We start from the raw sequence: 25,924 nt of genomic DNA, 5'->3' as shown, positions 1-25,924 counted from the left end.
AGGCCTGGCTGGATCACAGTTGCTGGTGATAACGCAGATACCAATTCTTAATTGCCTCTGGGTGAACGTGTCACCATAGGCCTAGCTGAGCCGGAGGTGCCCTGGTGACAGAGGCATCAGAATTTTGACCTTTCCTGTGTTTTTTTAGTGAAATGCACACATATGTGTACGCATTTGTACTTTATCTGTGTATATGCTTGTCTGTGCCTCTCTAGGTCCCTCAGCAGTCTTTCCAGCACTCCTGCCTTGGTTTCCTTCTCTGGTGTAATCAATCTCAGATCTTTGTTGGTATTGGGAGTTCACAGTGCCTTTCACAGCAGATAAATCTGTGTTCCCGAATTCTCTGGAGTTTTGTGTAAACTTTGGGTTAATTTTTATTTCTAAGGGTACATATCTCTCATGAGATTTTTTAAAAATTTAAATTCTTTATTGTTAAAAGTATTACATAAGTCTCCTTTCCCCCCCATTGACCTCTCCCCGGCCATCCCCCAGCACATGCACTCCTCTCCTCCTCCCATCTGTATCCATTGGTTATGCTCATATGCATGCATACCAGTCCTTTGGTTGATCTCTTCCAAGGTGCACCCCGTCCCCCCTGCCTTCCCTCATGGGTTGGACAGTCTGTATGATGCTTCCGTGACTCTGGTTCTATTTTTGTTCATCAGTTTATGCTGTTCATTATATTCCACAAATGAGTGAGATCATGTGATATGTATCTTTCTCTCATGAGATTTTTGATGAGCCTTGTGTTTTATTAAAGGTGAAGAGCCAGTGTTTTGGGGAAGGCAGAGTTCCTATGCGCAGGGTTTGGGGCCAGACAGATGTGTGTGTAAATCTTGGTTCAGTGTGTGGTGCCTTGGGACATTGTCTAATAATTTTCTCTGGTTTAGTTTCCTCATCGATAAAATATAGATAATATTGTCCCTATTATAGCATTGTCATGATGATTAAAGCAATTAGCATATATTTGGCATATGTGAGTATTCCATAATTTACTGTCATCATCATTAATATTACTTATCATTGGGTCAGGTATTTTCAATGTTTTGCACCTTTCTCTCAGATTTAATACGATTTCCCTATCAATATGGTGTACCTAGATTTTGGCAACTATTATACCTTGTTTACAACCAGAAAATATGATGTTTTGTGGATGCTTCTTTACCCTCAAAACATATCCTTCCCAATGCTTTTACCAGAAAGAAGGCAGATATAGAGACATTTTAACCTCGCCCTGAAGTTTATATTTTCAGTGGGGGATAGAGTTTGATACATTCTACTACACCTATGTATGTGTATATACCTTGTTATAGATGTTTAAGAGGTTTGAAAAGGCCAAGAATTTACTTTAAGACATGTTTGCAGATGTCTGTGTGTAGGATTTGTTCCTTTTTTACCCAGTTGTTCCATTGATGTCCACATTCAGTGTTAGGCCTGTGGATTCTGCTTTGGAAATCAAAGTGGAGTATGTGTGGGCCAAGAGGTGCTTTTCATTCATTCCCAGAAGGGGAAGTGGCTGATGGGCACTTCCTTTTTGCTGCTTCTCTCTGAGCACCTCCTGCTGGTTTGCCATTCACTGGCTATACATTGCTGCTAGTTGGCTACCCGGCCTGGCAATGGGGCCACTGCACACCCTGTCAGGCACGACCCAATGCAACCTGGAGACTCAAAGTCAGACTGCAGAGTGAGATGCACTTGTTACAGTCATGCGGGGAGTGAGGGCCCCCATGGCTGGAGCAGAGGCTCTCTCCTGCCTGGACAGGTGTGAGGAGTGAGCCAGGGCCTGCCCAGCTTTCCTCACGGTCCTGAGGAAATGGCATTCGATCATTTCGTACTCAGTGTCTACCCTGGGCCAGGCACTGTGCTCACACACAGGTGGGGAAATTCTGGGCTTGGGGTTGGTATTCAGCTCTCCCCTGGGAAAGTGTCTCCCAGCCTTAGTTTATCTTAGGTGTTTCTCATATACACACCAAGGGCTGGGAGACTTTGCACGGCCAACGTGTAGGGCTGTCCTACCCTCTAGCTCAGAGACCCCTTGGGGGCTGCTGGTTGGGGATATTTTTTTCTTCAATGCTGGGCTTGTGGTTCATATTTAAAAAACAGGTCCTGAGTCAAGTAGTGGACCTACAGCATGGTTTACTCTGGACGCCAGCCTCCTACTACAGGACAGGGACTCTGCACCAATCCTTGGGTGTCCCTCCGTGGTTTGGGCTCCATGGTGGAAAATTGGCGCTTAGGAGGGCTTCGCCTGTAACTCCTCCATTTTCCCGAGGCCAGCTGGGGTTACCGAGGGAGCCGGACACTAGTTCATTCCCAGGGCAGAGTCCATCCTAAGCCCCCGTTCTCTCTGTGGTGGGCATTTTATGACAATCCTAAGTTTCTCCTCACCTGCCTTTTTCTGGGGCCAGTCCTACCTTATTATCGGCTTTGGCTGGTGCCTATCTCTCCAAGCGTTGCCATCTCCCCACACTTGGCAACCGTGGGGCTGCTTTCATCTGACTGCAAAGCCCTCTGGTTCCCTGCCTTTCTCTGCTCACAGCCCTGCCCTGCCGAGGCTACATAGGATTGGGACGTTGGTGAGGGGGGAGGGCTCAGGCACTGCTGTTGGGCACATGAGAACTCCACTGCTGCCTGCCACACTCTGCAGGGCCAGGGAAGCTCTGAGGTGCAGCTGTGAGGTGCGGCGTCTCACGGTCACCCACCTGGACCCAGCTTCCCTCTTGGGTGGTCTGGCTGCTTTCCTTTGCCCCTTTCCTCCATACTCAAGGCCTCCCACATGTCTTTGAGCTTATTTTCTTAGGGACCCCAAAACTTCTCCTCCCTGCTTCTTTCTTTTATCTTGACTAGGGGACCTCTCCTGTGCATGTAGATTTTCTGTGTGTCTTTCTATACCCCATCCTCTCAGGGCCTGGACTTGGGAAACTCAGGCTCTTGGTCCATTTTCTGAGGAACCCTCCCTTCTCTGAGCCACTGAACACTGAATTAATAATATTCTCTGAGGGGCCAGGGGAACCAGGAACTATCGGGGAAAAAACCCTTTCTTTGAACATTTCAAGATGGCCTTGCCACCTTCCAGAACCTCTTGGCAAACTCAGAACCAGACTCTTTCTCAAGCAAGTCATCTTTATTGCAACCCAGACTTTCCACTGTGACTCTAGCCATTCTTGGAGTCTCAAGGGTCTGGAGCACTTGTGGCTGGGGTCCTCGGCAAGAACCTATTCCTCTGGAATGGTCAGCAGCATGTACTCCTGTGGGTAGAAGCAGAGCAACATGGACATCCGTCCTATAAACCAGCTCTCCCCGAGGCTGCGTCTGCCTCTCCTGGAGAGGTTGTGTGAGTCCTAAGAACACCCCGTGGCAAGAAGACAGAGCCAGGGACCGACTGGATAAGGGGATTAGGGGAGTGCAAGGAGGGTCTTGGAAATGTCAGCGAGGGAAGGAAAAGACTGGTTCCTGATGCTTTGGGGTTCATCCTGCTGGGTCACCCTGAGGTGGATCTGTCACCGGGCTAGAGCCTTCCACATGCTCCCACCCACAGTGCCCAAACCTCTGCTGGGCCCGCCCGTGCTGCTGGAATCCAAGTGCTCCTGCCTGCACCTTCTTCCCCACTGGAATGGGAGCTTCTGGGGGGGGGGGGGGCGTTAGGGACTGGGTCTAACTCACCTCTTTGTCCCAGCATTGCTCAGCACAGGGCCAGGCACAGAGCAGCCAGGGACACATATTGCCTGGCTGCATGAGTGGTAGTGGATGAATGGGTGACAGGGAAGCCAGGGAAGGATGCACAGCTTGTGCACCACCCACCTACAGGTGGTGCCACTCGTGGAGACTACAGGAGGAGTGGTGATACACCCTGCAGTGTGCACCTTGCACAACGTGCGAGGCGGCTTAGGAGTGAATCGATGAGTGAGCCAATGAGCCCAACCCACCGTCCATCCCTTTGCCTCTACAGGTCTGGCTCTGACGTGAGACAGCGGCTGTGGCTGTGCCATGACTTTGCCTCTCGGAGCCCTAATTTGCTTGTTTGTAAAATGGGACAAGTCCCAGCATCAACTTCATGGAACTAACTGTGACGACCACCTGTGTAAGGCATTGAACCTCTCAGTGAGCCTAAGGTCTGGCTCCCTGAGGGGTTCATGTAGCCCCTCGGAGCCTCCGTTTTCTCATCTGTAAAGGGGGCATCGCCCCCAGATCGGCTGTGAGGAGACGGTGAGTTAAGGAAGGTGAAGGGCTTGCCACATGTGGTGCCTCCCGTGCCCCGGCCTCAGCTTCTGCCTCACAGGACAGGGACCAAGGCGACGCTAAGGCCCTCCTAGCTCTGACCTCCCACTGTGTCTCCAGAAGCTTCTTTACCCAGCATTTACCTCAGAGAGCTCCACCCGGGCCTTGTCGAAGGCGAGGCCCTTGATGCGGGGCAGCGGGAGGTGTTGTTCACTGAGCAGCTCTGTGAATGGGATGGACAAGGAGCTCAGTGTCCTGCGTGTAGGCAGGGGCAGTGTGGGCCAGGCCGGCTGACCCCTGGCTGCTCCAGTGCCCAGAGCAGGGAAGGGCCTGGATGTGCCCCTTCCCTTCCTCAGGGAGCATCATCTCCATCCCCTTCCGGCAGCCCCTCCACAAAGCCAGTCTCTCTAATACCCGCCCAGTCATTAAAGTCCTGTTTTAAAGGAACTTCTCTCAAACATATTCAGTAACTATGAAAGCCTTCTTACAAAGTTACTCTTCTTAGCACGATTTTAAGGAATGTTCAGTATGTTGGAGTCTTCTTATGACTGTATCAATGAATTTTATTATTCTCGTTTGTGAGAAATGGTTGAAAATGCTATACATGCCTGAAAAATGCTAAAATCTTGGCAGAAACAGGAAATGTCTCAGAAAAGGATTAGAAAAAAGTCAGTATAAATTGAAAACTTAACTTTAAAACACTAGACATTTGATTATATTAATAAGAAAATATCCATTGAAGCCCTGGCTGGTGTTTCTAAGTGGTTAGAGCAGGGGTGGGCAAACTTTTTGACTCGAGGGCCACAATGGGTTCTTAAACTGGACCGGAGGGCCGGAACAAAAGCATGGATGGAGTGTTTGTGTGTGAACTAATATAAATTCAAAGTAAACATCATTACATAAAAGGGTACGGTCTTTTTTTTTTTTTAGTTTTATTCATTTCAAACGGGCCGGATCCGGCCCGCAGGCCGTGGTTTGCCCACAGCTGGGTTAGAGTGTTGGACCCAATCAGGGCATGTGTAGAAGGCAACAATTGATGTATCTCTCTCACACTGATGTTTCTCTCTCCTCCCCACTCTCTGTCTCTCTCCCTCTCTCACTTTCCCTCCCTCCCTTCCACTCTCTCTTTAAAAATCAATGGAAATAATATCCTCAGGTGAGGATTAACACACACACAATAAGTGAAAAAGAAAATATTCATTGAATATATCAAAGAAGGTAAATATTCATGAATATACTGAATTATTAAATATATAAAAAACAGTTCTTCAAGCAAGTTTTTGGTGAATTCGTAAATGTGGTGAACTTGAATGTGGTCAGTTTTCAGATTGAATTTGAATGAATTCATCATTTTTGGCACACTGAGTTTTGGCAAACCCTTTTCCCCTGTCCTCTGCACTGACCAGCCCTCATCCCACCTCATCCACCCATCAATACTCGGGGCTCAGGGGAGGGCCTAATACCCTCTTGCTGGCCTAATGTGGTATTTGGTCCAGTTAGGTGGGGGTTGGGATAGAGGAACAGGGACAGTACCTCTGGTCTTCCATCTATCCTCCGATCTTTTTTAAAAATTAAAATATAGTTGCCACATAATATTATATTAGTTCCATGTGTATACATAATGATTTGACAGTAAGAAGTGATCACCATAAGTCTAGTACCCATCTGTTACTATACAAAGTTATAGTATTATTGACTATATTCCCTATGCTGTACTTTACACTCCCATGAATTATTTATTTTATAACTGGAAGTTTGCATCTCTTAATCCCCTTCACCATTTTCTCCCATTACAGTCTGCCCCCTTACCTGGCATCCGTTTGTTCTCTGTATCTATGAGTCTGTCTCTGTATTGTTTATTTGCTTTTTGTAATATTCCACATGTAAGTGAAAACATACAGTATTTGTCTTTCTCTGTCTGACTTATTTCACTTAGCATAATCCCCTGTAACTCCATTCATGTTGTCTCAAATGGCAAGATTTCATTCTTTTTTTTTATGGCTGAGTAATGTGTGTGTGTGTGTGTGTGTCTTGCATCTTCGTTATCCAGTTATCTGTTGAGGGACACCACCCTTCCTATTGGCCAGGATCTAAGATACACTTGTTGAATGAGCTCCCTGGGATAGGTCCTAGCAAAGTGGGGATGGGGGTGGGGCTTTTTCCTTCATCTTTTGCCTCATCCCAGGTCAGGTTACATCCTTGCCTACCTGCACTCTCTCTGACTGCCTTGTTGGACCTTGCGTCACCATCCTTCCCCACCTCCTTCTTGAACACAAAATTGCTCACTTCATGCCCAGAACTTTCCCTGGCTACCATGAGCCTTAGAATAGATGCCAAATTCTTCAGCCTGGCTAGCATTTGAGCCGCTGCCTGCTCCTCTAGCCTCACTCTGCAGTCCCAACATGAGTCCTTGAGTTGGAATTCAGAGAAAAGCCCCTGTTAGGGAAGCAAGAATCCAGGGTACTGGGCTCAGCTCTGCCAGAGACTTGCTGGGTGACCTTGGTTAAGTCACTAAACTTCTCTGGGCCTATCTGGAAGGCAAGGAGGCTGCGCCAGGTAATTTCTCAGAGGAGACTGATCACCTCTGTGTTTGGGGACACATGCGCTGACCAAGTAATCATGTGGGTGGATGGACAATGGTTCCACAGACTGCATCAGGGGAGGCGAGAAAACCCATGAGTTCTATGAGGCAGAGGCACCTGACTAGGCTCTTAAGTTAGCTTCCCACTTAAGGGGGGCATGTTTGCCTAGGCCCCACCTGGGTTGCTTCCTTTGGGTATGTTACCTACCTGGGTCCTGCAGGCGTTGGCATTGTGAGCTGTGGGCTCCACCACCTCTGATGGGCCTTCCTGTTTTCACTTTCCATGCTAACCCCTACCTCCCCCAGGAAGCCCTTCCTGGCTCCTCGCCCCATGTCTGAGTTCCTATCACTGTACTGCCTGGGCGAAGAACAGGAGGACACACATGGCCCCTTCCCCACCCTCCTCACCCACCACACCCCACAGTTCAGGGTTTCTGTGCTGCCTCCTTTTGCCTTGTGTGTGGGCGATTCTTAACCAACCCCAGGGAGCAAGACAGAAGTCGGGTGTACGTGCAGAGCTTTGGACACTGTTGATGTTTCTCCAAGCTGTATGGTATGTGGGCATGAGGGGAAACCCAGTGGGGCTTACCGTTGTGATGGGGCAAAAACATCCTCCTCAGAAGCTCCGAGACAAAGGCCTTCAGACGTTCTTCCTGCAACGGGTGAAAGAGGGCTGGAAGGTCACTTCAGCTGGGTCAGCAGGTTGTGACCTCTGGAGCGGGGGACCCCACTTCTTAAGGCCATTGGAGCCAGATGAACAGATTAGTGAAAGGACCGGGGAAGGTTGAGGGGCCGGTAAAAGTAGCCTTCACCGCCTGTCTCAGCGATGGTCTTACTGCTTCAGGGCAGCCCAGCAAGGAGACCCCCAGGGCCAGAGCTTCACAGGGACCCACTCTGAGTCCAGTCCTGACAGCTGCCTGATGACTGGGCAGGAACTGTCTCATTGAGAAAGCAGACCTCCTGTCACCAGGGATGTTCAGGGGTCTTGGTCAGGGCTGCCCCAACCCATTTGGACAGATTAGAAATAGACCCTCTTTCTTTTCTTTCTTTCTTTCTTTCTTTCTTTCTTTCTTTCTTTCTTTCTTTCTTTCTTTCTTTCTTTCTTTCTTTCTTTCTTTTGTTCTTTCTTTCTTTTTCTTCTTTTCTTTTTTCTTTTTCCTTCCTTCCTTCCTTCCTTCCTTCCTTCCTTCCTTCCTTCCTTCCTCCCTCCCTCCCTCCCTCCCTTCCTTTCTCTCTCTCTCTCTCTCTCTCTCTCTCTCTCTCTCTCTCTCTCTCTCTCCCTCTCCCTCCCTCCCTCCCTCCCTCCCTCCCTCCCTCCCTCCCTCCCTCCCTTCCACTTCCATCTCCCATTGCTCCCCTGCAGCCGGACTGGAATACCTTGCATATGCCTTCTTCTGTGCTTTGCTCTTACTAATCCTGTCACCTGGAAGGCCTTGCCTGTGGATCTAAGTTGCATACATTCATTAAGACTCTCTTTCTTGCCCAGCCAGTGTTGCTCAGTGGTTGAGCGTCGATCCATGAACCAAGAGGTTGCCCGTTCGGTTCAGGTCAGGGCACATGCCCGGGTTGCAGGCCTGATCCCCAGAAGGGCATGTGCAGGAGGCAGCCTATCAGTGTTTCTCTCTCAGTGATATTTCTACTATCTCTCTATCCATCTCCCTCTCTCTCTAAAAAAATCAATAAAAACATTAAAAAAAGACCCCCTTTCTTCAAGACACACTTTCCCCATCTGTTGGGAGACTGTCAAGGACATATTCATATCTGCATTGTCTGTGGGATGGGTGGCTTGTCCAGTGCACATCCTGTCCCACCGTACACGCAGCCCCGGTCTGGATGGCTGCCCTCTGAGGCTGTCTGGGAAGGGATTCCCTGGCCGGGGCCTCTCAACCCTGGTCTCCCCAAGTAAGGCTGGAGCAAGACCTGGTAGAACAGGCATGATCATTTTGAAGTGCTTTCTGTACATGTTCTCGTTCAGTCCTTTTGTTGTTTTTCCATCTTGCAGCTTTTCCTGAGAAGGGCTAGAGCATGAGGCTCACAGGCCTGTGGAAGTGGAGGGCGATGGGATGTCCATAGGGTGGGAGGAGGAGATGGCATGGGTCTCCCTCGGACGGGCAGGGTAGTGCAGAGCTCTTCCAGTGCAGGAGCTGGGACAACCCCTGGGGGAAGAGACCACGTGCTCCGCCCTGTGGACTCATTCACAGGAATGGCCAGACCAGGCACAGGACCGCAGAAACCCCACACTGCTGCACGTGGGTGCCGTGGTTTAGGACGCGGGGCTCAGGGGTGAGGAAACCCAGAGAGGGGGCCCACAGCCCTGCTGGAGGCACAAACTGAGTATTCTCCTGAAAGAGGCTGTTTTCTTCCAAATCCTGTGCCATCCGGGATGCATCTCTCACCTTCCCCATCCTTTCCACCAGGAAATCCTGTCAGCTCTACTTTCAGAACATCCTGCACCGCCACCACTGCCACCATGGGGTTCATGCCTCAGCAGCCTCTGCACAGTCTGCAAGCCTGGGTGTGTGTGTGTGTGTGTGTGTGTGTGTGTGTGTGTGTCCTCGTTGCCTCCACCCTTGCCCTTCCGTCTGCTCTTCCATGGGCTTTCATGTCACTCGGTAAAAGCCAGTCCTGACTAGAAGGCCCTGATGGGTCTAGCCTTGCCCTCTCTGACCATTACCCACCCTCTCTGCTCCAGCCACCCTGGCACCTGCTGTTTCCAGAACGATCAGGCACACCCCTGCCTTGGGGCATCTGGTCCCCTCTTTCCCCATATCCTCACCGCTCCTTCCCTTACTTCCTCCCGTCTTTGCTCATTCACCTTCTCAATGAGGCCTTCCCTTTTTAATGTTGCCCCTACCTACCTGCACTCCCCATCCTCTGTCCCCTCCCCTGCTTTCCCCACAGCACTGTTACCTGCCTACATGATATATAATTTACCTTATATATTATATATTATGAATGTGAGTTCTGCAAGGGCAGGGACCTTTGTTTTGTTCACCGATGCATCCTAAGACAAGGTGGGCACGTGACAGATACTCAGTGTTAAGTGAACGAAAGAATGAAATGGACCAGTTTAAGTCCTGTGTGCACCCCCCACCCCAGTGGGCATGGGGGCTCCAGGGCAAGATGAGATGAGGGATAGAAAGTGAGTGAGTCTTTGAATTCCCTACATCAATGACTCAGGGTCTGCTGGTGGGGCCTCCAGGACAGTAGAGAGGCCAAGGCAAGACTCACCTGCTTTGCAAGGCCAGCAGGGTAAGTGTCCAGGGTGACCATGGTGCTATCAGAGAAAAGAGATCACCCCTTTAGGTCAGGGCAGCTGCTTGGGGGTACAGTGTTCAGTGAGGTTCGAGTCACAACCTCCTCCCTCCTTCCTTCCTTCCCTTCCTCCCTCTCTCCCTCCCTCTCCCCCTGTCTCCCTCTTCCCTTCCTCCTATAAACCACTCTGTTCAGCTGACAGCAGGCATGAAAACTTGTCCCCCTTAACTGCACTCTCCCTCCATCTCTCTCTGTGTGAGCCATCTTATTTGTGCAACATCCAAAGCCAAAATAATTTACCTGTTTGGAGTGAACTGGAGTTTTAATTTCTGATTTCTTGAGGAAAACATAGCCTTTGAAAGGAGTTTCTATGGCAAAGTGAAATTAAGTCAGAACAGGAGAATTTACATTCTGGTTAGAGGTTATTCCCTTCGCGTCCACCTCCCATGAGTACTTGTCCCGGGGTTGGCCCCCTCTCACCCAGTCCTACCCGCACCCCAACTGCTGGCTCGCATGTGTTCAGATGATGACTGTGTTGGTGTTGCCCAGGAGAGGGCACAGGTGGGTGCTGGGTGCTCCTGGAGGGCAGGGAAGGCGGGGGTGGGGGTGGGGTGGATAGAAGGGAAGGGACTCAGCCCAGTGGGTGGAAAGCCTTTTGCAGTGAGCCAGCTGGCTGAGGGTTGAGGTTGCCGGAAGCCAGAGGACGCTTTCGTTTTCAGCAGGTTGTCTACGGACGACCATAATCCACTTGGTCACCTTATAAACTAGAAGTAGGACTTTGCCCACCAGCCAGAGATGACTGGTTTCTTTGCCCCAGAATCGTGCCAACTAGGATCCCAGGATTGTGCTGTACACACCGATGCCGCTGGGCTCGGCTAGTGGGGCAACGCTCCCGCCCCTTATATGAGGCACCTTCCCAATTTCAGGGTCTGTGGAATGGCAAATAGGAATCCCGGGGAGCTCAGGATAGAGAAGTTGCAACTGAGGGAGCTGTATTTCCCCAGGGCCTGGCCCTCTCTAGCTTGGGTCACCTCTCTCTTGGGAAGGAGAGAATGCAGACACGTTTAGCTCCTCCATCAACTACATTTCTCTGATCTTTCTCCTGGTTTTGTGGACAAGGGCTCTCGATGCAGCCATGTCCAGGGCAGACAGTTAAAATGCTACCACGTAAGGGCACTGACCTGAGGGGGTTCTCGGGAGCACTGGGGCCTGGCCTGGAGGCCGGAGGTGTTCGAGTCTTTTCATGCTTTAACGGCAGGCTTATTGGGGGCGGACTGATTGACTATGAGTAGATGATGCGGCAGTGAGGTTTGCTGCTGTTTCTCTGTCACACCGCTTCAGGCAGGGCCTGGGAGGGGCCCTCAAGTGGACCCAGGGCCCCTGGGGAGCAAAGAAGTTCAAGGCTTAACTCACCCAGGAAACGGAGACAGAGGAGGTGTTACTGGGCCTCAGCAGCACCAGGGAGCCCTGCTGGATGGCGGTGGCCCCGTGACCGTCGAGGCGGACCCTGGGAGGGTCAGGGGTGCTGATGGTCAGCCCCGTTCTTCCTGGGGACTGCTTAAAAGCCAGAATGAAGTTGAAGCATAAGAGGGGTGGGCAGGCCTAGAAGATGGCTTTTCTGAGCCCCCAGTTTGGAGGAACGGGGAAAAGACCACCTGAGGAGTCAGGGCGTCTTGAGTTTTTGTTCTAGTTCTGCAGCAACGTGCGGTGTGACCTTGAGAAGGTTACTGTCTCACTGAACTCCTCGGAGGTAAGATGACATCCTCCTCCTGGGCATGCATAGCAGGTAAGAACATAGATTTTGGAGCTCGAGTCCTAGCTCCGCCACTTGCAAACTGTGTGGTCTGAGACAAGTTTCTTAATCTCTCTGTGCCTCAGTTTTCATACTGTAAAATGGGGATAATAATCATGTCTATCCTATAAGGTCGTTGTGGGGATAAAATGAATTCATTTATAGCAAGTGCTTAGAACAGAACCGGGCACCCAGTAATGCGATTGTTACCGATTGTGGTTATTGTTGTTGCTGGTCCATCAGGTGCCATGTTCTAAGAGCTTTGGAGAGAGGACATTGAGCGTGAATTTTGGAGTCTGGGTCTGGGTTCAAATTCTGATTCTGCCACTTACTGAGCAATGTGAGCTTAGGCAAGTGAATTCAGCATGCTTAACCTGTTTGCTGATGTATGAAAATGTGTGAGAGTGCAGGTTTGCTGAGAATTATGGCTGGCACACAGCCACCACTCACTGTGCCTCAGTAGGCTGGTGTCTTGTTCGGTATTGGATAATGACAGCCACATGGCATGGTCACTGGGTGGGGCGCTGAGCTGAGTTGCCTTACTTGAATCATCTCCTTTAATTCTCACAACACCCGTGAAGCAAGTGCAATGATTTTGTGAGTCCACAGGAGGAAACTCTGGCCAAATGGGTCATGCCTAGGGGGTCAGATCCTGCTCCCCAACCCTGAATCTTTTCTGGCTTGCCAGGGAGCTGGGGGCGGGGTGGAGGGGGTGGAGAGCTGGCAACACACTCACCTCGGGCCTGGGTTCCAATTCTCTCAGTGACAACAGCTGAATGAGGTCGGCAGCCTGGGAAAAGGGCAAAATGTGTGTTGGACTTTAGAATCCTTAGATCTGTTCTGAGCAGGTTTGGGGGATGTCCATTGGGGTTCAATGAGATGTAATTGTTCCCAACAGAATGCACCACCTGCACATCAGTCAGTCTGCACGGAGGAGCTGTTCACCTGGAGTCTCATTATGATTTACCTGGAAAGAGTAACCTTTCATTGTTTCAATGATCCCTCCTTCCCCAACATTTTATTGTGAAATTTTTCACATGTGCATCAAAGGTGAAAGAACTTTATAGAAAACATTTGTGTACTTAACACCTAGAGATTCTTCTACTAATAGTTCCCTATATTTGAAGCAAGTACATCACATTTCTATCAATTTACCTATGCTGCATTGATTTTTGAAGATCATAAATCATTATGAAAAACACAACAAATTGTATAAAGTAAAAAGTAAAAGTCTACTCTAACACCTCTTCCCGCTTTTCCCTAAATCCTATTCTCAGGGGTTCCCACTGTTGACATTTTGGAGTGTATCCTGACAGACATTTTCTCTACACGTATAAGCACGAAGAGTTGGGAAAATTTTAACCATGTGGCCCTACACCTTGTTTAGTCCTCTCACCATCAGTACATATAGAACAACTCCATTCTTCTTAACAGTTGCACAGTATTCTGCTTTTTATGACCATAACCTGATTTATTTTTTAAATTCCTTATTGATGGACACCTAGGTTAACTTTGCTTTTCTCCCTATAACAAGCGAAGCTACAAAGAACCCCCTTGCACATGCATTCTTGCCCACTGGTGTAAGAATTTCTCTGGACATGGAATTACAGGGTTCACTTCTGTTTCAGAGCTGCCACACCTGTGTGGGATGGAGGGAAGAGCATGAGGAGGCAGGAGACGGGCTCCAGTCCTAATTCCACCTGCTGGATGACCTTGGGCCAGTCACTTCCCCTATCTGGACCTTGGTTTCCTCATGTGGAAATGGAGCAATAACATTAGAACTCTTCCAGATATGCATCTTAGGATTTCATATTTCAGTGTTTACTGAGTACCCACTGTGTGTCCTTCACATAGTACCCTGTTCACTGTCCCTGCCTCAGAATGGGGGAGACAGTAAACATACAAAGTTAAATAAACATACAAATACACATATGTGTGTATATATATGTGTGTAAAACTTTGCATGTGTAACTTTATTCATACACACACAGTAATCAGTGATTTGAAGGGAAAAGAACAGAATGAGAGAGAGAAAGGAGGAGGTGGGGGGAGAGAAAGCTTCCTTTAGATATTTAGATGAAGTGATCAAGGAGGGGCTTTCTGAGGAGATGACATTTTCACTGAGACCAGCAGTGGAGGGAAGAGAGTCCTGGGCACAGAGACCAGCGTGTGCCAAGGCCCTGAGGTGGGAGCCGAGCTCAGCCTGTGTGTCTGGAGTGTAGCAGGTGAGGAGATAAGGCTGGAGAGGTGGGCAGGGGTCAGATCATGCAGGGCCCCAGGAGTGGCACAGAGGAGACTGACTTATTTAGAATGTGACAAGGAGCTGCTGGAGGCTTTTGACAGTGATATATCTGTTTTTCTCCCTCATCGATTCCCTCATTGACCCAGGGAACGTGCTCTTCTTGCAGACCTCTGTGTGTGTGCCTCGTCACCAGTCAGATACCACCTTAGAGATGTCTTCACTGACTTCCCTGTCCAGGGGAGGGAGCCCTCTCATCTCCACCAGTCACTTACTGATCCATTGCTCTATATTATTTCATTTATCTGTTATAGATAATTGATTTCAGAGAGGAAAGGAGAGGGAGAAAGAGATAGAAACATCGATGATGAGAATCATTGATCGGCTGCCCCCTGCATGCCCCCTACTGGGGATCGAGCCTGCAACCCAGGCATGTGCCCCGGACTGGAATCGAACCCAGGACCCTTCAGTCCGCAGGCCGATGCTCTATCCACTGAGCCAAAGCAGCTAGGGCTCTCTGACTGTTTTCTTGTTCGGTTTCTACTCCCCAATCTGACTGAGTTCTGCAAGGGCAGGGACCGGTATGCACAGGACCTGGCACACAGAAGGCCGTTAATAAATGTTTGTGGCACAAATGAATGGATAAGTTTTGTGAAGCGAGTAACAAGGGGCCTGGGAGCTTAAGGACGTCTTCCAGGAGGAAGGGACTTCTGTGCTGGAGGAGTTATCCAGGTGAGGGCCAGAGAGGAGGACTGGCTTACCTAGGCCACCCACAAAGAGAGTTCTGCCAGCTCGACCTCGGCTTCTTCATGTGAAAACAGAGCAGTGACCTTTGTCATGTCCCACCCTCCTTCCCCTTCCTCAGCACTCACCGTGGAGTCCTGGGGGTCCACACGGACTTCCTTGCTGGTGTAGAGGCAGGACAGGATGTCATTGTAGGCTTCCACCCAAAAGGCCAGGTCTGCCATGCTGCCCTGGGATAATTTTGGGAGGGGCTGGGGGGCCAGGTGGTCAGACCTTGGGGCCCTCTGGCCTGGGCCACAGGGGGTCACGAGCTTTAGAGAAATGAAGGGGGAAGAAGAAATTCCATGGGAACGGCCTCCTTGGCCAACAACTGGTTACAGCTCATACATCGAGGGCTCACTGTGTGCCAGGCACAGCGCTGAACGTTTCTGTGCGCAATCTCATTTGAACCTCACAACGGCGTCATGAGACGGGAGCAATTATTGGTACCATTTCACAGGTGAGGAAGCTGAAGCCCAGAGAGGGGAGGTGACTACTTAAGATCCTACACACGGTAGGGGGTGGAGCTGGGTTTTGAACCCATGACCTGTTTCCTTGCTTCTCCCTCATTTGACCCTACTCCCTTCTCTGCACCCTTGTTAACAGCACTCCTTCCTATCAAGTCCTTCCTGTCCTCCCCTCGTTCCTTGGGGACTGGAGCTGGGCAGCCAGCCTCGTCCTTTCTCTGGGCCTTTGTTTCCGCATTTGAGGGGTCCCTGCCAACGGGGCATTACGCGTGGCCCTGCAGCCCCTGCCTTTAGTTGGGGCTTGATCCTTGCTCATGGGACACGCAGGCCTGTGGCCTCTCCTGCTCTCCTGCGTTGAGGAAGGACCCCCCGGGCTCAGCACAAGCTCCGAGGGCAGGTACCTGGGTCTTCATTTGCTTCTTCCTCCTCCGTCTCCCCCTCCTCCCCTTTGTACCTCCTGCCAGAGAAGCCCATCACATTCTCCTCTTTGTCCATCCTCCCCCAGACCAGGGGATGCCCTTGGAGGTCTGCCCTGGCCAGGGGGCTGGCTCACCAGGACTTTCATCAGGATGGCCTCCTCGGTGAACTCCGTGGTGGTGACATGGTACTGGAAGTCTTCTGGGCCTGAGGTGGCTGGGGCTACAATAAAGTCATGAAACGGGGGCACGGAGAGGCAGCAAAATGGAGAATTTGTTCTCCCTCTCTGCTCAGCTTTAAGTTCTTTATGCGCTGGGCTGTGCTTCTTATAATAATGACACTTATTGAGCAATACCTTTGTGCCAGGTTATATGCATCATCACAACAGTCTACTCTGTGGGCCTCTGATAATCCCACTTTGCAGGGTCATAGGCATATTGCCTTTCTCTCCCCCACTAGAAAGCAGGCACGCTGTGGGCAGGGTTTGTGTGGTTTGTTTCCCACCATAGCAGAGCCTAGGACAGTCCCTGGCACACAGTACAGGGACAACAGATAAGTCTGGACCAACATACACAGATTGATGTGCAACAGGTCTTCTAGCAGCGAGTTGAGCAGGGTCGTGGCCACGGGGCACACCTGGAGGGAAGGCACGAGGGGGTCTTTGTGGGGGTTGGGTGAGGTTGAAGGGATCTCCTTTGGGGTTGTGCTCCTTTTCTAGGGGGAGGCAGGGGGGGATGAGCAACTCACAATCTTCTGCAGGATGAAGGGCAGTGCCTGGTCCAGGACACCTGTCACCATCTCCAGAGCTTCATTCACCAGGAGGGGGTTCATCCTAGGGCCAGGGGAGAGCAGATGGGGTCTGAGACATCATGGAGTGGGAGACTGAGGCCAGAACGGGGAGTCCAGGGCAAGGCTGAGGAAGGTCTCCTGGGCCTGTGTAATGTGGAAATTCGGAGTGGCTGCTTCCTTCCTCGCCTGACGTCTCCCTCCTCTCTCCTCCCCTTCCTTTTCTGCTTTTTCATCCTTCCTGCCTTCTTGCATTCTACCTCCCTCACTTTCTCCTGCTTTATTGCTTTATTTCTTCCTGATTCTTCCTCCCTGACTCTGCCTCCTTATTTCTCTCTCTGATAAATGTTTCTGTGATTTTCAAAGAGGGAGAGATCACAATTGGCAGTGGAAGTCACAGCGGGTTTCATGAAGGAAATGGCTTTTGTGCCGGGTAATTTGAGAATCATAGATAGAGGCCACCTTATGTGGTAGGTTTAATGCTAAGTGGGACCCAAGGGTTAACTCATCTGTTCCCCACAACCACCCATGCTGGCTGGTTCTGTGAGAAATCCTATTTTACTGGTGAGGAAACGGAGGCTCCTAGAAGTCAGATAGCTTGGCTAGGGGCCCCAGTGTTAGAAAGCGGCCGAGCCGAGATTTGATGCACACTCTTAGCCGTGACATTCAGCGTTGAGGCTGCAGATACTGATGGGTGGTGCGGCTTGATCCTGTCCCTGATGTCCTTGGTCACTCTAGACAACTGTGCTGGGAGAGTCTCAGTGAGGGGCCGAGCTGCAGGAGCAGTGCACGAAGGCCTGGCATCTACCCCTACCCAGTGGAGGCCCAGGAGTGGGCAGGTACTCACTGCTCCAGAACCTTGATGCTCAGGTATCCTGGTGGGGTGTGGCACTCCTCAAAGGCCACCTTGGTCCTGCTCCCCGTCTGTTCCAGCCGTACCCCGATGCGGATGTTCTTGATGACTTTGAGCCGCAGGATCCTGTAGGGGCAGTGTGTCTAGGCAGGCTCCAAGCCACAGGCCAAGGTTGAGACCAGAAGTCACAGGCTAGTGGCCTGCAACGGCCTGGAGGGCTCAAATGAAACACTAGGAGAGTTGATTAAGAATATGGAATTCAATCCCGGCCGCAGTGGCTCAGTGGTTGAATGTGGACCTATGAACCAGGAGGTCACGGTTAGATTCCTGGTCAGGGCACATGCCCGGGTGGTGGGCTTGGTCCTTGATCATGCAGGAAGCAGCCGATCAATGATTCTTTTCATAAATGTTTCTATCTCTCTTTTCCTCTCCCTTCCTCTCTGAAATCAATAAAAAATACATATTGAAAAAAAAAGAATATGGAATTCATATAGGCGGAACTAAATGAACAAACTGAACTACCAAGCAAAATAGAGACAGACTCATAGAAAGCAGGCAGACGGCTCGGGTGTTGGTGCGGGGGAGGGTGGAGTGATTGAGCAAAAAAGAAAAAAAGAAGAGAGAACTCCTGGACATGTACACTGTATGTGATTGCTGAGGGGGTGGAGGTAGAAGAGGGCATGAGGGATAAATGGTGATGGGGGGAAAAAAGGATATGGAGTTTACACTTTGGAAAACCTGAAAGATCAGACAATACCAAGCCAGAGTCCTCCCTGAGTGTCAATCTCTTGAGGGCGCTGAGGGTGACCTTGAGATGGGCTATATGCTCTCCAGTTTGCTACAGTTCTACCAGGTCAAGGGTCAAGTTGTATTTTTATTGCACACATTACAAGGGTGATGATATATTTATTATATAGCAGAGAGATATTTTCTATGCCAATATCTCCATTAAAGAAATATTTTTTTGTGCTCCTCTATCAAAAAGGGAAGCTAGACCAAGAAAACCATATTTTACAAAAAAACATTTCTAAAGGGCATTTAAGAATATTCCTTGTCCAGCCGGCATGGCTCAGCGGTTGAGCATTGACCTATGAATCAGGATGTCGAGGTTCGATTCCTGGTTAAGGCACATGCCTGGGTTGCGGGCTTTATCCCCAGCAGGAGGGGGCGGTGGGGAGGGGTGGCAGGGAGGAGTGCGGATGTGTGTGTGCAGGAGGAAGTGATCAATGATTCTCTCTGATCATTGATGTTTTTATCTCTCTTCTTTTCCCTTCCTCTCTGAAGTCAATAAAAGCATATTAAAAAACATTCCTGTTTCATGTGCAAATACCGCTATAGCACTTGCCCTGTTGGCTGTTGTTTTTATAGCCCCAGGTCAGCATCTTCCTCCACAGTTTAGTGAGCAATCTGAGCTCAGGTAGGCAGTGAGCTTTCTCAGTAGCCAAGTACAGCAGGGGACTTGATCATCCCCATTTTATAGGTGAGGAACCTAAGGCCCAGGGAACTCACGCCCTTGCTCAGGCCACCTAGACGGTAAGTGGGATTGGAGTCTAGGTGTGCTGAACTCCAAGGTGGCCTTGAATTAGATCCTCCTCAGACCATCCTGTTAATGCATCTGCCTTTTACGCAGATGGGTGACATGGAAGTCAGAGGGTTTTATCTCAGCTTCTGCTGCTGATTCACCCTGTGACCTGGGGCAGGTCCCTCTCCCACTCAGTGCCTCAGTTTCCCCATCAGTAAAAATGGCTTTGAAACATGCTCAAGCGGAAAGGATTCTTATGATGCTTATGGTGACACAGGCAGCAGGCTTTTGCCAGCAGTGCATGGCGGCCTGCTGCTTGCTGAGGCAGGTGGGAGGAAACGCGCAGGGCACTCACCCCTGGAGCGACAGGTACAGTTTGCTTCGCAACGTGACCTGCAGCAGGCTGTCGCTCAGGACTTGCAGGGTGACCTCGGGTCCTTTGGCATCTTCTATGACCAACCTGTGAGAGGTACGGGTGGTGGCATAGCCTGGTAAGGCTTCTGTGGAGTGTGTGTGTGTAATGGCTAGAGTAGGAGTGGACCCCAGGAAGGGTGGGCTCTAGTTCCAGCCCCAAGCCTTGAAGACCTGGACAGGCCCCTTTTTCTCTCCAGACCTCAGTGCCTCACCGTCTACAAAAGGGGAGAATACAGTGGAGGAGCTGCCTATACACATTTACCCTGTCTGAATTCAAGTGTAGAATTGGATGAAAACCCTCCTGATTTTCAAATGCTGGCAATTTGTTAAAATATCTTTTAAGAACACTAGGCAAGCTTGTAATTCCAAGGTGCAGCCTGAATGTGGAGGGCTACTAGACAGAGATCCCTGATTTAGACCTGCTTTATTCTGTGGGAGATTTCAAGTGTCGTGGAGAGGTTTAAGAACAAGAAAAATGCACGTGCTGAGCGGTTCCCAGGCTGTAGAGAACCTCCAAGGACACCCAGGCCTCCCCCACCTCCCCCTCCTGGTGCTGCATTTGCCTGGTGAGAACAAGGCGCCTGAGGGGGAAGACAGGCCAGAGCAGCCTCGGTTTACTCACCCGCCCGCCCGGAGCAGCTGCCCCAGCAGTGGGAGGCTCTTCCCGGAGAGCAGGTCCCCGACCAGCGACAGGTCAAGCCCACTGCTCTTCTTGGAGAGGCCTTTTCTTACGAAGGGCAGGTGGTCCAGGATGGCGATACCTTCACTTGTGGCGCCCGTCACAGGTATCCTGGCCATGCGGCCCAGAATGTGGTGATCCGAGAGCAAGTCTGAAATATCTGAGGACACAGGACACGAGGCCCTCCTCGGCCTGGGCTCACCGTTCATTCAGTCATTCAGCAAATGCTCACCCGCACCTGCCCTGGGCCAGTGAGGTAGGTGATCATTTAGCAACAAGTACTTATGTGCTCACTCTCTCCTGGCTCAGGGAACGGGAGCCATTGGCTCCTGCCCTCATGGGCTGTACATGCTGGTGGGGAGACAGACCACACTGAGCACTCAAGTAAGCAAGCACAGCACTTTTGAAAGTGCTAGGCAGTGAATAGAAAATAAAACGGAGTCGAGTTGGAGCATTACTGGAAGAAGGGTGGTTACAGAGAATCTCTCAGAAGAGGAGGCATTTGAGCTGAGACCTGAATGAGGTGAAGAAATCCACTATTGAAAGATTGGGGGATTGTGGGGGGGAGCAATGTAGACAGAGGAAATAGCATGTACGAAGGCCCTGAGGTGGTGAGTTTATGAAACAGATCAGTGAGGTAGGACTGTGGTGCGTGGAGGACAAGGAGCTCACGGCCAAAAGTTAGGGAGAGAGACAGACAAATAGGGCAAGTGCAATCCACGTGGGTAAGGCCATCGACAAGGCTTCACCGGAGGGTGGTGAGAGCCCAGCGGGAGGAGACCTTCCGCTTGGGGGTATTGGGAGGGATTCCCATTAGAGCTTTGCCTTAAAGAATGAGTTGGAATTCACCGTGTTGGGAAGAACGAAAAGAGCACAGTAGGCAAAGGAACAGCACTAGCAAAGGAAAAAACTGGGGCGTCTATGGGGTGGCTAGGGCACTGGTGGTGGGAGAGGCTGGACATACATATAGGTCCTTGAATGCCAGTATGAGGAGCTTGGAGGTTCTCCTGAGGGTACTGGGGAGCCACAGCAGTGTGAGAGCAGGGGAAGGATAGGGTCAGCTCTCAGTGAAGGAAGGCAAATTCTGCTGCTGGTGAGGGGGAGGCCAGAAGAGAAGCTTTGAATTGGGAGGTGGTGCCATCTCTCCCTCTTCTCCTTCCCTGCGGGCCTGCCTCCCTCGGCCCACCCCTTACATTTTACCTGTTTCTAGCTGGTCCTTGCTGATCCGTAGGAAGAGCAGGTGCTGGGCCTCCCCTTGGGCTTGGGGCAGCAGCCCCCAGCATAGCAGTGACCCCCAGAACAGCAGCATCCTCAGGGCCAGGACCTACGGACACAGAGCTGGGAAGCCCCATGTCCCCTCATGTCCTCACCAGGGATCCATTGCTTAGCGTCTCCCAGCTCTGCCTCTTCTAGAACTATCTCTCCAGCTTTCCTCCCCTTGCTTCTCCTCTAGCTCCAGATCCACTGGTCCATGAACACAGCCTGCACTTCCCACCACCTCACACTAGTGCCTTTAGTTCTCTTTGCCTGGAGTGCCCTTCCTCCTTGTGTGGGCTGGCTTCAAATCTGGGCTCTGCCACTCCCGGACTGTGTGACCCTGAGCAAGTTAGTTGATCTCTCTGACCCCTCATTTGTAAAATTGGGATTAAACATTAATTGTGAGGAATACAGTCAACAATATGCACCAAGCCCTGAGCAAGCAGCGGACCTAACCCCTGTTAAAGTGGCTGGGCCACACTGTGAGATATTCTGTTCCCTTTTAGCATGGAAGCTTCAGGATCTGGAGGACAGGGAAGGGTCCTGGGGGAGGCACCATAGTGGCTGAGCTACGCCCCTGGGACTTGCAGCCATGGCTTTTTACCAACTAGTAAGGAAATATTTCAATATTACAACTAGCATGTTTGTATGGGGTCCTATTGGCTGAACTGCAGCCCTGCAGAGGGTGGCCAAAAGGGCACAGTCAGGACCCCGGAGCCTGCAGGTGGGGGCAGGGTGTCTCTGGGTGGGCAAAAGTGTGTCACCAAGTGACTCAGCTTCTGAAACTGCAAGGCAGAGACCAGCTGGGATGCAGACACATATGCTAGTGTAAGCAGGGCTCACCGGCGATGCACCCCCACCGCACGCCTAGGAAGAAGCCGCCCAGAGGGTACATGCTTCCCCTGAGCAAGGACAGGGTACCCCTAAAAGCAGCTGAGCCTGCCCTGGAGTGCCCTGCACTGCCTTGAGTCAGCAACATCCAGATTTTTGGTGCTTGGTGGCACAGGTGCTGCCCCAAACCGTGATATAATTGGGTATAGAAAAGAAAGGTTTTGTTTGCATATGCAAATTTTGGACTGGAAAACTTGTACTCATGGCATTAGCTCTTTATATTTTGCTTCAAGGGTTATTTAAAATTCACCCACTATTTGTCAGTCCCATGACAGACACTTTCCTCAATCAGTTCACCCAAGTCAGTCCCTCCTCCCTCCCTGCCCTTAGTACTTCACACCATCTTCCCACGCTCTCCCTCTCTTGTCCTAAATCATCACACCAGCCCGGACTTTTGCTTGAGCCCTCACTATGTGGCAGACACCACGTCAAGAGCTTTACAAGGTCCATCACATCATCGAGTCCTCGCCGCAGTGGTCGGGATCATGGATAGCAGGCCCATTTTACAGATAACAAAACTGAAGTTCAGAGAGGAGCAATGAGTTGCCTGCCCCAAGTCACACAGATAACCGGTGGGAGAGCCTGGATTTGAACCCAGGTTGGCCTGGCACTAAGACCCTCCGCACCACTTCACCACATTATGTAGGCACTCAAGAAGCACCCGAGAAGTGCCCCTGTGAGCCTCTTGGTCCTTACCTCTCCACGAATGGGGCTGTCTGGAATCTTTCCCTGGTCTCTGTCTCCCGCTTCCAAGAAAGACACTTTTATAACCTGAGTTCTGAAGCTGGTGGGTGGCACATGGCAGCAAGTCCAGCCCCTTGGCTGGGGCTGGTGCTCAGAGGAGCTCTTCAGGGGAGGGAGGGTCCTCTTGGCAGAGGGTGGCAAGGAGCTTCTGGCCAAAACTGATAGGGCCTGTCACTGAGGCTCAAAGGGCAGGCTCTAGGCCAGGGCCAGCATGCCCCAGGGAGGAAGTGGGAGGACCCTTCAGTTTGGGGTTGGGCCCTTTCCCTTAGGAACAACATCAGAGCTGCAGAGCCTGGCTGGGCCTTCACTGTTGGAAGGGATCCAAGGAGGCTCCTAATACAGAATGTGTCAGCCATAGAGCCCAAGGGAGTAGGGTGTGTATTGGGGGTGAGGGTGGGGGTGGGGGTGGGTGGGCGTGTGGAAGAGAGCAGGTGAGGGACAGAGAGCAGGCGAGGGACAGAGGCAGGGCTGGGAGGGGCCCAGTGACCACTTTGGGACCATTCCCTGTGCCTTTCCCATATATGTCTTCTATGCCATGCCTCTGTAGTCAGGCAGGCCTGGGTTCAAATCCCCACCACCACGCAGTAACTGTGTAACTGTGGGCAAGTTACTGTCCCTTCTGAGACTCACTTTTCATGCCTGCAAAAGGAGAAAAAATAAACCCACATATGTCTTTTGGATATTGTGAGGATCATTGAGGTAACTTAGCACAGGGCCTGGCACACAGAAAGGGTTCAAAGAAGTTACTTTTTTTTTTTTAATATATTTTATTGAATTTTTACAGAGAGGAAGGGAGAAGGATAGAGAGTTAGAAACATCGATGAGAGAGAAACATCGACCAGCTGCCTCCTGCACACCCCCTACTGGGTATGTGCCCGCAACCAAGGTACATGCCCTTGACCAGAATCGAACCTGGGACCCTTCAGTCTGAAGGCCGATGCTCCATCCACTGAGCCAAACCGGTCAGGGCGAAGTTACTTATCTTAATGTCCATTTTACAGATGAAAAAAACAGACTAAGAGAGGTTAAGTGACTTTCTCAAGGTCACACAGCATGTCTGAGACAAAACTGGATTTGAAATCAGGGCACAGAGAGGGGACTGGCTACCCAGTGAAAGGGAAATTCAGTGTGATTATGCAACCCGGCTTCAAGACACTCCCCCCCCCCCCCCCCCCCCCCGAGTGCTCACTCCCAATCAAACTGCTATGCAAAAGTCCCTCTTATGTGAGTATCCTGGCACCACCATTGTGAGTGTGCTCAGCTGGCTCTGTCACCATGGATGCCTTCATTAACTGCTGTCTCCCTTCCCTCCCCTTCCAAAATCTGGCCTCTCTAAAGGGACAGGAGGGAAGAATTTGGTTGGAGCCTCATGGAATCCGTCTGCTTTACCTCACTGACTAATCTCTGCTGAAAGGAGATTCCTGGGGGAAATGGGCACGTGGGTGAGGCTCGGGTTCCGTCATTTCACTGGCCGTGTGTTACTTGATCGCTCATCTGTGAGACAAACACAGTAATGACTACTGATAGGCAGGAGAGGCTGTGGAGATATCACTTAGTGGTTTTTTTTTGTGTGTTTTTTTTTTAATCTCCTGTGGCTAATAAGACTCAGAGAAGCAGAAGACGTTTCCCTCCCCAGCCCAGGAAGGTCGTAGGGTCTGAGAGTTCTGATCTGGGGGTTCCTACCTCAGGGGTGCATGGATGGTGGTTGTGTTTTGTGCTGCGCCAGCATGACCAAGGGTGATCCCGATGAAATGATTAAGGAAAGACAGACAAGAGAATAATAACTGGGTCTCGGTGGGACGCTGCTCCCTGATGAGACGTCAGCGCCCACAAGCTGTGTCTTTATTTTATAGCAGATGCCACGAGGCAAAGTAGGGGCGTGATCACGTTGTTTACAGCATTCTCGTGAGTTTCATCCCCACCCAACTACATGCACCTGAACTCTATCACAAGGCACGTGGGGCTACGTGTTTGGACCATGGGTTCAAGCTTACAACCACAGCCGTTGGCTATAATTGTGCTGGGAGGGCCCTGCCCTCCAGCTGGGACTTGCACGTGGCAATGTCCTTTCATTAGTCCGAGGTTTGAACCTGGCCAAAACACCGTAACCGCGCCCCACATCTCCCCCTTTACTTTTGTTTTTAAACACGCCTATCTACATTATCCAAAAAACTCTAAATAAATTATTCAGCATAATCAAAACATCAAAACAAACCCCTGGTTATTAACAAAACCATAAACAGCAATGTTAACAAGAGAACAAAACTCGGCTAATAACAAAGCAATACCAACGCAAAATCAAGCTACAAACATGTTAACATTTTCAGGATATCGTACTCAAAGTCCTTAGATTTAGCTCCGCAAGATTTTACAGAAAACTGACCAATGCTAGCATAGCATAGCTTCTACTTGCTTTTCTAACATTTGCTTGGCCTCAGTCGCCATCTTCTTCAGCTGACTCCATGCTGGTATCTCGCCGATGCAAAGATGTCGTAGATGCAAAACCAGTCCCCTGGGTCAGGCTGTTTGGGCGGTTGACCTCGGCACCAGTCCCAGTCAAATCAGCCTTGTCCACGGGGTTGGAAGTCTGGTCCCTTCTCAGCTTCTTTCTTTAGCCGCTGCTGCATGGAAACGAGTAGCCCTTGGTCCTGCAGAGCTGGAGACTTCCAACTCTGAGTCTGGCGTCTCACACAGACCCAAAGTCCCAGGGAGCTATCAGGTCGCACAAGCAAAGATAACCAAAGCCTAGAAACAATGCAACTGCTGCAAGAGCTTACAATCTAGGTCTAAAGTAAAAATTACTTCCTTAAACATCATCAACCACAGCCATCTTCTGCTTTATAGTGGCTTAAACAAAACCTAGGAGATTTCTACCTTATTTTATATTTCCTAATTACTTATTTTCTACAGCTTATTTCTACTTATTTCTGCATATCTATCTCTAACTATGAACTATAGATCGGCTTGGCTAACCCTGCCTAAACCTTCCTGGGTTGCAACCCCCCCGCTTATTTCTATATTCCTAC

General features: G+C 50.5%; 1 protein-coding gene across 1 annotated transcript; it reads right to left on the bottom strand.

Moving 5' to 3' along the window:
* Positions 1-3,215: 3,215 nt before the first annotated feature.
* LOC308523715 (uncharacterized protein) lies at positions 3,216-21,315 on the bottom strand (the record flags this gene model as incomplete). Its single annotated transcript, XM_081097718.1, has 13 exons — positions 3,216-3,248; positions 4,362-4,441; positions 7,389-7,452; positions 11,468-11,608; positions 12,583-12,636; positions 14,958-15,140; positions 15,889-15,974; positions 16,325-16,388; positions 16,500-16,584; positions 17,386-17,517; positions 19,269-19,373; positions 19,950-20,166; positions 21,207-21,315. The coding sequence occupies 13 exons, from the start codon at positions 21,313-21,315 to the stop codon at positions 3,216-3,218; spliced, it is 1,353 nt and encodes a 450-aa protein (XP_080953844.1).
* Between the last annotated feature and the right edge of the window lie 4,609 nt (positions 21,316-25,924).

Source organism: Myotis nattereri (genome assembly GCF_964212035.1).
Source record: "Myotis nattereri genome assembly, chromosome: 8".
Classification (NCBI taxonomy): Eukaryota; Metazoa; Chordata; class Mammalia; order Chiroptera; family Vespertilionidae; genus Myotis; species Myotis nattereri.
Note: the sequence above shows the minus strand (reverse complement) of the source record. Positions and strands in the feature narration are given on the sequence as shown.